Source organism: Nannobrachium achirus (genome assembly GCF_963921795.1).
Source record: "Nannobrachium achirus genome assembly, chromosome: 1".
NCBI lineage: Eukaryota > Metazoa > Chordata > Actinopteri > Myctophiformes > Myctophidae > Nannobrachium > Nannobrachium achirus.
The window spans coordinates 54227143-54240862 of NC_137810.1; the positions used below are offsets into that span (position 1 = coordinate 54227143).

Below are 13720 nucleotides of genomic sequence, written 5' to 3' on the forward strand. Positions count from 1 at the left end.
ACACTGTGATTGGCTAGGCTGATTGACTGACACAATACAGCATTAAGGGGTCTTCAACGTTTTTCAGGCCAAGGACCCCCTTAGCTGAGATGAAGCAGGGACCCCCACAAGCCACAACCTTTTCATAGATTCCATATAGTTTCATTGTTTGACAGCACAATCACCAGTGTATTTTGGATTCATGTCAATGTGTGTTATATTTAACCACTTGAACCTTAATACACTTCACCTTTCTTTTACTATGTAGACCTACTTATGTCAGCTCTTTTCCCCCTCTACACCAAAGCTCTTTACCAAAAATAGCCGATCTACAAGCTCACAACGCCTCGGGTGGTTTCCCCCTTTAAGTTAAGTAAATGTACTTGGCTACTTTACACCACTGCTTTGATGTTCTGTTAAATCTGTTATGACATTCAACAAACAGGTTTGTAAAATGTGTAAAAAGTAAAAACACATGGCTGGTGGTGATGTATCATGTAGGCTCAGGCCAGGGGACACACAAGACACAACCCCACACAGCATGAGTGGACTATACTCAACTGTATGTTTGGTAAACAAGGAATTGTTGTCACCAACAACCAACTAGCCATTCAAGCCAACCAGCATCCCTCCAAGCCCTAGGATGCAGTCGCTCCAGGCTACGGGCGGGGCGTGATAGAATTATAGAATTACTTACCATTAAATTATACGCCTCCAGGCCAGCTACTAATCAATCAGACCTCACATTGAACATTGCATTTTACGCAACACACAATTATTCCCACATGGCTTAAGAAAGGTTATTGTAGCAATGATTGAATTGTTCATGAATACAAGAGTAAATCTTGGTTCCAAATGAGAACATACATTTTCAAATTCAGTAGCCGGATGTTTGAAACATTCCTGAGTCAAAAGTCTTTCTTTACAGTTATGTCCCTTGAGCCATAACGTTAGAGCAATAAACACAAGCACAAAGTGGAGGAAATAACACTGCAGGACGCAGATTAACGTAGGAAGCCGATTCATAATCATACCTCCAAGAATAACAATATGGAGGCCTTTGTATTAAACATACAAAGGGGTCAGCTCACACAGCCTGCCTCCCACGTAAGATACTCTCAATCAGGTAGTTTATGACATTATCGTATCCCTGTGGTGATTTGTCAGGCTAGAAAACGTTTAAACCTCAAATCAAGGAGGATTGACACATGACAAAGACTATAAGTAGGTTAAATCATAAGTGAAGAATTACTAAGTATACTAGGTAAATGAATGGGGAACAGGGTTGGCAAAGATCAGAAAGTTAGTTGACACCAAGACAAGTGCATCCATGTTTCTAAAATGACCTTGTAAGCCCTGGCCTGAACCCTAGTAATCACTTGTAAGCCAAAACCGTTTCTGCATTGTATTGATAATAGCACAGGATGACAAACCATGCAACCGAGTACGAGCCAAATTGCAAAAAAAAGAGAAAGAAAATGTAGTACAGCATAGATCAGTATGACAGTCACCGACTTTACTACCGCACACTACCACCTAGTGTCTGATGTAGAGCATAGAACCATGCATGAAAGTGTGAACTGTGAACAGTCAGTCTGTCAAGACAGACATCTGCTATACAAAGTGCCAATACTGGTAAATCACAGATTGAAGAGTATTTTATGAAAGTTGACTTCCAAATCTATTCAAAATATACATATTCTGCACAATTAAAGTTCTGTTTAAAGTATTCAAACATTCAGCTTCAAACTGCATTTCGCCGTTACATGCCAGATCTGTCATTCAATACCAATAGTTCACCGTATCAATTCGTTTTCTGTTTTTTAACTAGAAGTTACAACCCATGAGAACGACTGCATATTGAGTGGCATCACCCAAATACTTTTATTTTAACATCAGTTCACTGTATGAAGATCTTTCTTTACATAAACTGACTGCAAATAAACTGTCTGCAATTGGCAACTTTTTCCTTATTTATTTTTTTGTTGGGGGGAGGGGGGTGGACTTTTCATTAATGTAAAAGTTAAAAAGCCAATTGCACTGAAACATTGTGATCCTGTACAATAATAATATGAAAAGCTAGTGGACAAAATATATTGAAAATCCCTTTATAAGTAATTAATTAACCATGAGTATCTAATACCTTATCCAAACAGCTCAAGATCACTGCATTTTGTTTCCTCATTCCAAGTGCAAAACAATAAAAAGCATACACGATAAAGACTATTTTAATCAGTTTGGAGAGCAAAATGCTTCAAATGTCATATCCATCCAAACCCAAGACTGAAATATACACTTAGCCAGTGCACTGTCAGTCAATGTATAACTGTAATTTAGGTGCTATTTGTAAAAGTTCAGTTAATTTCACTCTGAGAGTAAAATTGTAAAAATGGTACACTCAAGAGGGGAATTAACAGAGAAATTTGCTGTTTATGTACATAATAATCTTCACTAGCCAAAGTGTTTCATTTGAAAACATATAACATTGGATGGGGGGGGGGGGGACAGCAACTACTACATCACGTCGTCCACCTTTTGATTCCTTGATTTTCTGTTATTGTGCGAGGTGATTCAGACAATCAGGACCTCCTGAGGTTCCCTTCTCTTCATGTCCACCCAAAACCGGGGGGGGGGGGGGGGGGGGACCCTTCCTCCCCCACCCATCCCATCACGCCAACCAGATTCCCAATGGCTTTAAGGAAGCTACAGGAGGGGCAGAAACACATGGATCTTTTACATATAATCACGTCACTCCTGAATCTTGGCCTGAGCAGTGAGTACTCACGGTGAGGGAACAGTTGCTTGCAGCTCCCCAACCAACCCTATGCAAGAGGAGAGGCTGGAGGCCACCACGCTGATGCGTTGGTAGCCCTGGAGCGATAAAGACAGCTCATGGGGTGAGATGCAGGGAATGTTTTTTTTTGTTTGGTTTTGTTTTGCGGGGGTTTCTTTTTATGAGTTATCTGCAGAGTTCTCGTTGCTGGTGGAGCTTGAAGATGGAGGAGTGGATGAAGAGGAAGAAGAGGTAAAGTTCATTCCCGATAGATCTGGAGGGTTCAACGCTGTGTTCTGTCCGCTCAAGCTTTTCCTGCACACTGGACACGTGTCATGCTGCGTGTGGGGTGAGGGGAACAGAGAAGTTAAAACCCTGATTCTCTCTGATTCTTAACCACAATAATGCTGGTGTACCAATTTTGGACATGTCTTTATAATTAGTCAGTGGCAAGAGTTGATTTTCTTTTAATTTTATTGCATCTTAAATGATGCAATGGTTCTCATTTAAGATGCAATAAAATTAAAAGAAAAGCAACTCTTGCCACTGTGTGCGAACCATTACCCATACAATGTTGATGATCTAAAAGGACACCGCACCAGACAAGTCAGAGTGTGGTGGTAACAAAAATATATATATATATATATATATAATTAGGCAAACATAAAAAACGAAATCATAATCTTTGATAATTTTGATCATTTTCAACATTTGTCATCCAATGAAGTATATAGGGTTTAAGAAGAATATCAAGCTGGAAGGAACAATAGATAGTCAAGTTTACCTGTTCCAGCCAGGGAACTATGCAGTCATTGTGAAACATGTGATTGCATGGCAGCTGCCTGACATTTTCTCCAACGCTGTAATCTTCTTTACACACTGGACATTCAAGACCTGAGCCTGAAAAGCACAAATGGTGTTAGAAAATGCAAACAGTATTGCATGGAGAAGCTAACAGGGCCAGTGTTGGATTAAATGAATAGATTGCACTGCTAGACAGTTTTTGGGGGAGTGAAACACAAAGTCTATTAGGGAATACTGTAGATCCTTTGAACTTTTGCTAAACCAGTTTTGCTGAAAGAATAGCCACTGCGTAACCTCGCACGGGTCCATGAGCATAACCTGCAATGAACCTGAAAGACATTTCTGTGTAGTATGCATGAGTTGAAAAACTAGGGATTTTGTAATATTATTTTAATTATTGGAAAATGGTACACACACACACACACACACACACACACACACACGCACGCACGCCAAAAGGTGGTATTTTTCTCCTGTCTGGGCAAAAGGCCTATTTTGACTACGGCTAGATCCAGCCCTGAACAAACCACAATTCCATAGATAATATTCTTTACTTGTCCTATTTGTGGTTTGTGAATTGTGAAAATAAACGAATAAATGAACGAACTAACCATAATAATAGTATTACAGTACTTACCTTGTAAGTGTTCTTGTGTGATTTGTACTGTAGGGAGGCTTTTTATTTTATCTCTGTCAGCAGGTGGTGGCCCCGTGTTCTCAAACTGGTTTAATAACTAGCGGAGGCAAAACAAATGTTCTGTTAAAGAAATCTTGTGTCTGGCCATATTCTGCCACAATTGCTAAAATATGTAAATAAAAAAGATTTAAGTAAGTCATTTTGTAAATGAGCAGGGTATTCATTTTGTATATAAACATACCTGTGTTATAATTGCATCTAATCCGTTAGCACCCCAAGCATAATCCATAGGGTTTGAGTGAAGAACGCCCCTTTTGAAAACATATCTTAACATCAGAACAGAAGCCGACAGAAAATACACACGATTTGTCATATAAATATAGAATCTATTTCTTGTTGCTCTTCCAGCTACTCACCAGGGTCCAACACCAATATTTGGCATTGCAGTAGGTGCAATGATTCCATTCACTAGTTGCTGGATAATTCTATGTAAGAGAAAAAATATACAGCAATGATTAAGAAAGAGAAATGCTGACAAAAATATGTCTAACAGGAGGGCAAACAGAAGGTCATGGGAGACTAAATTAAACTAGGAATTGGTCTGGTGTAACATTTTGTTTAAATTACTGCATTTATTGCCATGTATATTTACACAAAGGTAGGAATTTGTCTCTGAATGTAACAAATCCTAACTATTAGGCACAGTGGCTAGACAGTTTTAGAGCAGAGCTACCCAAACTCGTTTTCCCCCAATGATGGGAAAAAGGCCGCCTGCCTCCAGGTGAAGTGGTTAGGTTACATTTACCATGCAGCCAACGTTGAATGAGACCAACATGAAGCATGAAAATATGAAAGAACATGCAACCCTTTCGCCAGCTTTATAAATCTGCACGTTCGCCTAATTCTGGTATTATAGATCCCGTCGTTTTGACCATTACACACGGGTTTTCATGAGTGCAGATATGGAATTATTATGATTAATACGCACAGACAGAAAATGGATACAGTAGATTTTGATTTTATTGATCCCACATGGGACATTTTGCTGACAATGCAGTGCTGGAATCCATGTCTGACATGCAATGCACTGCATGAAAAGCATTCCACTCCATCTATATGATAATAGCCCCCTTTTAGTATGCTGAACCTGACCATCAGACAGTGGCTGTGTATGTTAATGTACAGTAGACCTTACGTTTTGTTAGGAGACGAGATCGGACTAAAGGCGTTTCTTCTACAGATAAACAATGTTCGTGAATATTATACAAATAAAACTCTCTCTCTCTCTCTCTCTCTCTCTCTCTCTCTCTCTCTCTCTCTCTCTCTCTCTCTCTCTCTCTCTTCTCTCTCTCTCTCTCTCTCTCTCTCTCTCTCTCTCTCTCTCTCTCTCTCTCTCTCTCTCTCTCTCTCTCTCTCTCTCTCTCTCTCTCTCTGATTTGACTTCAACATCATGATTATTTCAAACTTTTGCCTCATTTACGATTAATGAACGATTATAAAGAAATTGTGAAAATAGCTGATCTACAAGCTCAGAGCTGTACATCATTGTTTATGACACATCATAAAAATGACTTTACTTTTGACTTCTTACCGGTGTTGGCTAAAATCATAAATTTCTTTACTTATTTACTTACTTCCACTTCCACATTGCAGTATCGATACTGGAATGTGGAAACACTATTAGTAAAAGTAAAGTCTGGTAATCAAAACTTACTTGAGTAAAAGTACTAACTATTGGCATAAAAATAAATATACTTATAGCACGAAAAGGAAAATACTAATAATGTTCCATTTCACAAGTAATCATAAAAGATTATTACAAATGTATACAAAATATTTTGAAAATTGCAGATCTACAAGCGCAAACACTTTGCATCGTGACGTGTTGTGAACTTGTAGATCGGAAATCTAAAGTGGGTAATGTGTGTTTGGTAATAATAATCTAAATCTACAAGTAATTAGTAACTAAAGTTTTCAATTTTTTGCACTAGTGGAGTAAAAGTACAATATTGCCTCTGAAATATAGTGGAGTATAGTATAAAGTATTGAAAATTGGACAAACTTTAGTAAAGTAAAAGTACTTCAAAAGTACTCAAGTACAGTACTTGAGTGTAGGTACATAGTAACTTGCCACCACTGCTCCTTACCCCTCTAAAGTGGGCACTCCCTCATGCCTCCCTGGCTGCCGTCTGGCACCATGCCGACCCCTGGGCTGCCTGGCACCGTATCGCTGCCGTGATGCCATCTCCCTTTCCCGCCTATTTTCAGCGTCACGGTTGTCCTCTGGCCCCATGCCAGTGCCGAAGTCCAGGCTGTCATCAAAGACGCCGAGGGCAAACTGGCCATAGCCCGAGGGGAATGTAAACAAGTGCTGGTGGTCTACATTCTGAGATACAAAAAGATGAAGACATTCAAGAAGGATGTTGAAACTGTTTGGTAGAATAAAATTAGTGTACAATGAACAGATGGTTCAAAGCTACAGCAGCACATGTCAATATCAGGTGAAAGGTCTCCCCCATGGACGCTTTCTAGAAGATATGATGACATGCTTCGTGTTTACCAAGGTAATACTATCACCAATGCCTTTGTCCCACAATTAGAGGGCTTAATACAGTATAACCATATTATTATTGCTTATCTGATTAATCTGGGACTGACTAAGCAAATCCAACGTCTGCCACATAAAGGTTAAAACTTTAAGAGAATAATGATCAGAGAAGGTAAACAAAAAGAAGTATACACTGCTCAGCTGAAATGTGAATGGAAATGTAATGAGGGAAACACTAATCACATGTCCTAATGCTGTTCAGGAGGATAGATACAGGGAGATATGTGATTGAGATGTCAGCTAGGAATGATTTTGGAAACCTCAAAAAGCTGCTGGTTCTGGTCTCCGCTGGAGATGCTGGACGCAGAGCCATTGTCGGCACTAAAAAAGGAGACAAATATGTATCTGTTAACCATGTTCTGATGATCGGATCTATACATTGTTGTACGCAGCGGTGTCACACGGCCAAAATAACCATTGTAAAAGCTGTAGATCAGCTATTTTTGACACAACACCGCCTTACAATGGATTATAAATTATTAAGCATATAGGAGAATTTCCTCCTCATTTAATTAGGACCCTTGAGATATTTAATTGATTGACATGTAATTGTTGTTGGACCGAAGGTCGCAGTATACCATGAGAAATATCGCAGCTTGTCCGTCCGTACAGGAAGTGATGTCACATGACATCACATGATATCACCTCATCAAAGATCAAACCCTGGATATCCATACTGTGTCAGTCAGTCTATACACATTTTTACAGTATATGGGTTGGTTCCCTTGTCACTGTGACATCACAGGTGATATCACAGGTGACATCACCTATGTAAAAGGCCATATATGGATATCCCTACCTTCCCCGAAAACGTTAATATTAAGTCCATATATGATATATATTAATAAAGGATAAAATGTCCATATACAGTATGGGCAATCCAAGATGGTGCCCTGTTAGGGTACCCCCTTATGCCCATATATGGATATCCCCAGGCATCAAACCCAGGCCCTAACTTGCCAAGGCCCTGCTTGGCTTTACTAATTAACATACGTTTTATGCCCATATGTGGAGATCCCTGTCCCAATGTCATCAATATTAAGGACATATCTGGGAATGCCCATATTTGGTAATGCCCATATATGGGCATGTTTTGACATAACATTGTTGACTATCATGCAGGGGTCTCCATATATGGGTAACTGGTCCAATATACATCACTGGCCAAATGGCCAAGAACTGCCGCGACCTTGGGGTCGCATGTCGCCCTGAGGTGTCTTACTAGTAATATAGTACAGTAACTACAAATGAACACACCTTCGCTCCTCCAGCAGTTCCTCAATGAATCCTGACTCACATCTTGGACATGTGTAGTCCTGTAAACAAAACACCACCATCCAACACATTAGACTTAAGCTTAAGATTTAATATTGACAATATTCTAAGTACAACCTTTTCCATAACTTTCCAAACATAGTCGGCCAATGATGCACAATATCCAAATAACTTGTTTAGCAAGCAAGTTCAAGAATACTACATTTAATTTCAATGTAAGTAAAGTAAAGTACTCGCCTTGGATCAACAACACTATCATAGATGTATTTTATCGAGTCTGAATTTTACTTTGGTATTAGATCCGAAAGTAAATAACAGACTATCTATAACAGTCTTAATACCAGGCTAAATCAGTACCATAATAATAACGTAAGGAAGATATTGCATAAACTGGCTAATCATGGCAGACACAGGGTAATTACTGGCAAAGTGGGGGAAACTATGGCTGATAATTTTCATTGTGAGGGACATCTTTACTGTCTGTTCAGTGTTCACACAGAGATCATTCTAGCCTATGACTGGCATGTTGATGCTTGCTGAATGGCAAAGCAAAGGAAGAATGCACAGTGGTAATGTGTTGCTGCTTTACTGCAGGGCTCATTCAGTTCAACTGTTGCCAGATATACAGCACGATAATTACACCCTCTGTACGATGTACGACTCGATCAATCATTCCAAAAATGGCCAAATGTACGATCATTTCGGCATATCACAAAAAAAGAGCGGAATTTACTGAATTCCCTGGCTGCTGTAACGGGATCCGGTTTGGCTTGTCAAAATAATTCAGGAAATCAGTCAATCCGAGGCATTAAAAACACTGGTCGTGTCTTTCCAGTCCAGTTTTAGGCTTTTATTTGTGTAAGGTCCAGGAAGTTGCCTGCCTCCACGCAGCATATGTGATGCGTTTTCATCATATAGGAGTCTCAAACAAGGTTGTTTCTTGCACTAAATATGCATTTCTGGGGAAATTACTTATTTACACATTATTTCTCTTTTTTGACTGTGTGTACGATAGTTTTCTTTCAAATACGATAATATTAAAGCCTCCAGTGCGATAATTCAACATTTCCCATCTGGCAACACGATCACTGTTCAGTACAGAACCTAGGAGGCATTTAACTCTTACCACAGAAATACATGTTGCAGTAAATTATGATGCCATATGTTTCACAAGTTTAACTAAAGCCACCGTATTCAGTTCAGCCCTATGGTGTAGCCTCATTGTAACTTCAATAAACCTGTAGGTAACAATGCCATTAACATGCATTAGACAAGTGGTTCTCAAAGTGGGGTCTGGGGACCCCCAGGTGTCCTTGAGGGAGTTCCAGTGGGTGGCTGGGTGCCCAGCTAAATGATGGTTAGGAACCAAATGGACCCTTAAGGGTAAGAGTGTACAAATTGAACCAAATGGATATACACTCAGAGTTAAAATAACATTGATTTTACAATAATAGATTGGGGTCTCAGAGATAGAAATGCCATTAAATGGGGATCCGATAGCCTATAATGCATGTCAAACTGGGGGTCCTTGGCTGGGGGTCCGCGGGGATAATAAGTGTCAATTTGGGGGTCCTTGACATGAAAATGTTTGAGAACCACCCACTGCATTAGACCAGCAGTTCTCAAAAGTGAAAGTGGATTCCAGGGACTCTGTGGGTTCGTCTAAAATAAATTGACCCTTACAAGTCTGTAACTCAGACAGTAATAGCGTACAAATGGAACCAAACGGACCCTAATGGGTCCGTTTGGTTCCATTGTACACTGTCAAGAGTTAAGGGAAGTGTAAAAGTTTGAGAACCATTGCATTAGACAAGGGTCAAGTAAGTGCCTGACCAGACAGGTTCTAAACACTGAGTGAGCTAGTTAGCTAGCTAACTAGGGTAGCATTAGCAACCCAAAGCCACGACCAGAATAATAGACAGATAGGACTAATAGTTAACATAAGCCGGCGAACAGTTCACCACAACAACGCCACAACGGTCTCCCTTTTCGCCCAACGGTCTGTGCTACTCACGGGGAGACGTGGACTAATCTCTGCTGAACATCTGTGACAGAAGAACCGGCTAGTGGGCCATGGAGGAGCTTCAGCCATCTTTAGGTAGTAGAAACACTGTGATGAGAGGGGAACGGGCTACCCCACACAGTACACAATACCAAGGAGGCGTCACTGACGTCACACTCACAACGTACGGAAGTATGTTTAGCCTGTATTTTCCATAGAGGTATTTTCAAGGTATTGATTTTCCATACAGTAGATATGTATTATGTTCTAGTGGTGTAAGGTAAGTACATTTACTTAGGTACACTTTTGAGGTATTTGTACTTTTTTTGTTATAACTTGGTTATCAATTTTGTATTTACAAATACCGGTACCTGTACATACATTGTAAGAATTCCCATAATCTATCTATAAATGCGAGAAGTCTCTGCGTGTCTGTCTGTGTGTATGTAATCCGCGTATCTCGAGAACCGTTCGTCCCATCGGCTTCAGATTCGGCACGCGCGTTCCCCGCCGCGGCACGGAGTGCAGTGCCGAACACTCGACCCGACCCGACGCGCGGTTTTCCCGAACCGGCGCGAAACGTTCGGAATCTCCTTATTTGATTGTTGGTTTATTTGGTTGATTGTTGACATCAGGCTGTTCCGGAGGAAATCGGCGAAAGCTCTGACTCATTGTGACATCACTTCATAAAAGGCTCTGACATCACGTACGCCACATGAGTCAACAAAACATCTCTGTGAGTGTGTATGTATGTATGTAATCCGCGTATCTCGAGAACCGTTCGTCCCACGGGCACGCGCGTTCTCCATATATGGGCATAAAATGAATGCCCCCATATATGGGCATAAAATGGATTGCAGACAGACAGATACAGATATCTCCATATATGGACATAAATGGACAGAGGCAAACAGATGGTCAAAGATCTCCATAAATGGGCATAAAATGGACGCAGACAGACAGATACAGATATCTCCATATATGGGCATAAATGGACACAGGCAAACAGATGTTCAAAACGGGTCCTATGACAACAGGTATAATGAGGTTTGCATTAAAGGGGGAACCGGCACTGTGTCTGCAACACAGTTGGAGGCACAGACAGATACTCCATATATGGGCATAAAATGGACGCAGATTGGACATAAAATGGACAGCGACATACAGACAGACAGATACAGATAACTCCATATATGGGCATAAATGGACACAGGCAGACAGATGGTCAAAACGGGTCCTATGAAAACAGGTATAATGGGGTTTGCATTAAAGGGCGGGGCATTCATTCCCTATTTACATTGTTCCGAGTTGGCCAGGTCGCCGACTAGACGCTGGGCCGCCCGAGCTTCTAGTGAAACAAATAGGCCTAGCTACAAAATACCTCACATATGTATTCCATATTTGTATTTACTTGAGTATTTACAATTTCCAGTACTTTTACTTCTACTCCACTACATCTCAGAGGCAAACATTGTACTTTTACTCCACTACAATTATTTCGAAACTTTAGTACTACTTTACAGATAAAAAATATATCCACTTAACCATTTAGCCCTCTTTTATACATAGGATATTTTCAAACATTTTGTACTTTTACTTTTGGTGCTTCAAGTATAGTTTGATGCCAAATATGATGTTGAATTGTCCAGACTTTTACTTTTCACGGGTCCTTAGTGTTATTACTTGTCCCAAGATACTGTAGTCTATATCATGCGAGATAAACTGCGTGTTTTCCTCTACAGAATGTGTCGAAGTGACAGTGACAGCCGTTAAGGATACGTAGTTGTTGTGACACCGATAAGGCGTGACCCCGCCGTCGAATCCTTGGTAAGTGACTGTACGCTGACGGACTACGGGGCCCTGGATGGGACACTATGCGGCAGCGGCAGTGGTGTAATGTAACTAAGTACATTTACTCAAGTACTGTACAATTTTGAGGTAGGCCTACTTTTACTTTACTGGAGTATTTCCAATTTTCAACTTTTACTCCAAGTTTCAACTCAGAGGAAAATATTACACTTTAAACTTTAGTTTCTAGTTACTTTGTAGATACATAAACCTTGCACTTCGTCCATTTGAAAATAGCCGGTCTACATCGGTCTACAATAGATCTGCTATTTTCAAAAGATTTCTATACATTTGAAAACTCAAATGTAATAGAACTCAAGGACCACTGTGGTGATACCCGGACCACTGGTTGAAAACCAAGTGCACTAAATGAAACATTGTTTAATTGTTGCTTTATACAATGTCGCCACATGGTGGCGCTTTTGTGCATCAAGTGTTGTTGCACTTTGAGGTGCAGGACTAGAGGACAGTCATGACTCATGATGAAGGGTCTGTTTTCATAAAAAAAAGACTAATCCAGAACCTTGACCACAGCAGAGTAAGAGTGGGAGGATGACAGAGAAGATCATATTGCATCCCGTTTACAGTATAGGCCTAATAATACTTTTTTAGGTTTTTAAAGGTAGGATATATCATGTCAATATGGTTTCAAGGAGCAATATGCCTCAATCCACAGATGGACTTTATTATTCCTTGCTTTAATGGAACGCAAAGCTTTTAATCTTGAATCGTAAAGTTCTGCTGCTTCGGATGCAAGAACTAATAATGAATATGTCAACAGTTATTAACACGGTTGATATATTTCTTGTTGCATTGACATCCTCAAGGCCTTATTGTCCCGAGGTGGCCATGAAGATTTCAACAAGGAGTAATTTAGGAGATAACGTCACAGTGATTGATAAGAACTAGCTTTTCATTTTTGGAGCAGAAGAGTAGCCTAAATATCCTTTGATACCACACTTTTTCTCAGGTAACCAATCTTATCTCCAGAGGACCGTAGCATTGCTGATTTATGTGTGGCTATGGCAGGTTTGTATGCAGGGGTATTGAGTTTACTGGGCTACCTTGAGAAATATCTCTAGTGCTTGGCACCACATGTTGAAAATAAGTAGGAGTTCCCATCTGACTGTCTCACAGCCAATCACAGCTCTCAAGCTGTCTGGCCTGATTTGATGTATAATTTCATGCCTCTGAAAAGAATAGCCCCCAGACTGTTAACACAGACATCTGTAACATAACCAAGCTCTTATGGATATAGAATTCTTGTTTTTTTACAGGCAAATTGATATTAGGAGACATTTTATATTTCATATATTAAAAGTTAAAACAGATTGTAACTTTTAATATATGATATAGTTGCCAAACAATCCATAAAAACTGTAACAGTGCAGAAACTCTTTCATTTCCAAACATTGTTTATTATAATAACATAGATATTTTAAATTGCTATGAGATCAGATCTCTTATTTCCTCAATAAGCAGGGGCCCATATCGTAATCTAGTTACGTGTCCTCTCGCACCACATTGTTATGTCTGATCTGGCCGTGTGGGAGCAGGATAGACACGTCTGTCCCATGAGCTGAGATTAGAGAGTGTCTGATAGCAATGAGGTTTGCTATGTCTGCCTGGCTGAGGTAAGCTATTGTCCCCCTGCGCCCAGTGTGTCACCGCCGTCGCAGTCCAATGTTCATTGTTGCAATGCAATCCAATCTGGGTCTGAGTGAGTGACTGTGGGGCACACGAGGGTCAGAGACAGGCCAGTGTTAGTTGCAGAAAACAACTCGGCCATACCGA

General features: G+C 40.2%; 1 protein-coding gene across 1 annotated transcript; it reads right to left on the reverse strand.

Annotated features, from left to right (window-relative positions):
• Positions 1-2590: 2590 nt before the first annotated feature.
• Positions 2591-10168, reverse strand: LOC308288977 (E3 ubiquitin-protein ligase RNF126-A-like; the record flags this gene model as incomplete). Its single annotated transcript, XM_080730460.1, has 9 exons — positions 2591-3090; positions 3537-3652; positions 4194-4290; positions 4435-4504; positions 4610-4678; positions 6341-6579; positions 7062-7122; positions 8059-8117; positions 10091-10168. 9 exons carry the CDS (start codon positions 10166-10168, stop codon positions 2932-2934), a joined length of 948 nt encoding a protein of 315 aa, XP_080586586.1. The 3' UTR covers positions 2591-2931.
• Between the last annotated feature and the right edge of the window lie 3552 nt (positions 10169-13720).